Consider the following 1,558-nt stretch of genomic DNA (forward strand, 5'->3'; position numbering starts at 1 on the left):
TCTGAGGTTATGTTACCTCTCTTTCTGAAACGGGCTGGAGTTACCCCTCTCTCTCAGGTTTGATTAACCCCCCTCCCAGAATTTCCCTCATCAACAAACTCAGAGTTTTCACAAGCCATGCTTTCTGAAATGGACCCCTGCTCTCTAAAATTCAAAAACATACTGTATTTGCTGAACTTACAGCTGCTAAGAAAATGATTGTAACACGCTGGAAACCACCTCATGACTTGTCTATTCGTGCATGGACCCTTTCCTTTTTAAATGTCATATTAAGCTCTCGCATAAATTGAGCGCCAGAAGAGACTTTGGACTGTTGGGTCAACATTGCTGAATCCTTGAAATCCGTGATGTAGGCGTATGCTTTATCCTCCTTCTGTCTGCATGTGTTTGGTCCTGAATGTCTTATGTCTGTCTCTCTGTCAATGTCTTGTGTTTGTTTGTCTGTGTGTGTTTCTGTATGTCTGTTTTTGTATGTCTTACTGATAAGCTGCAGACTCCATTCCCTCCTCATCTTTCCTCTCTGTGTGTTTTTTGGTCCTGGGATGCATTCTTATGTCTCAGTGTATTGTTTGTTAATTGTATAATAAAGATATTTGATCACAAAAAGAGGTATCATGTGTGGGCTATATGACATAACATCAGGAATGTTATTTATGTGACTTATTTGAATAAAACACTAATGTTTCTAAATTGTATTATTTTTGATTATATTTATACTGATTATATTACTGAAAGAAGCACTGCTTACAGGAGACAACTATACATGCTAAGACTAAGTCACATTGTGCGTAGATTAACACAGCGATATAGAGATAAATCAGGATATGTCAATAGCCCCTCAGCGATATCAAAAGAATACGAACAATGTGTGAAGTGTTTCTCTTTTATCTTTACAGGTAACTCACATCAAGGCTCCTAAAACAGCAGAGGATGAGTTTATAGAAATTCAGAGTGCTACAGGAACACCTGTACAACGATGGGCTGTACGCTCACTAACACTCTGTAAACTGGTATGTAGGAATAGCTCCAGGAGCTGGAAACATGTTGGCACAATGGTTAAGGGCGTTTTCACACCGACAGCCTTTAGTTCGGTTGAATCGAACTAGAGTTTGTTTGTCCCCCAGGTGCGGCACATTTGGGCAGGTGAGAACGCGGCAATCTAACTCTGGTCCGCACCAGAAGCGGACCAAGCAAGCGTACCGAGACCTGCTTGAAGAGTTGGTCTCAGTACGCTGTCAATCAAACTCCAGCAAAGTCTTGGTGAGCAGAGCAGACATAGTTATGTCTCTCGCAAAACAATGTCTGATAATTTTAATGAAATGAGCTGGTTTGACCATGGAGATGCAAGAAATATGCACTAGTCAGAACACACAACCTTGTTCCTGCAATTACTTTCTTGTTCCCGTCCCCAGAAACATCCGACCAATAGGAGTAGTGGATGTTCTTCCATGATTTGTAATGCATTTTGGTACGCTTGGATTTTTCCAAGTGTGAAACCAAACCGAACCAAACCAACCAAGGACAAATCGCTCCAAGTTTACAAACTCACCAACTGATT

At 40.9% G+C, this 1,558-nt stretch overlaps 1 protein-coding gene across 1 annotated transcript in view; it reads left to right on the forward strand.

Annotated features, from left to right (window-relative positions):
- The window catches only part of LOC116693950 (synaptic vesicle glycoprotein 2B), a 71,877-nt gene that overhangs the window by 47,913 nt on the left and 22,406 nt on the right, over window positions 1-1,558 (forward strand). Inside the window, exon 8 of the mRNA XM_032523326.1 lies at window positions 897-1,010. Coding sequence (XP_032379217.1) covers window positions 897-1,010 — 114 coding nt within the window. The remainder of the gene's footprint in view (window positions 1-896; window positions 1,011-1,558) is intronic.

The sequence above is a fragment of the Etheostoma spectabile genome, chromosome 8 (assembly GCF_008692095.1).
Source record: "Etheostoma spectabile isolate EspeVRDwgs_2016 chromosome 8, UIUC_Espe_1.0, whole genome shotgun sequence".
In the NCBI taxonomy this organism is placed as follows: Eukaryota; Metazoa; Chordata; class Actinopteri; order Perciformes; family Percidae; genus Etheostoma; species Etheostoma spectabile.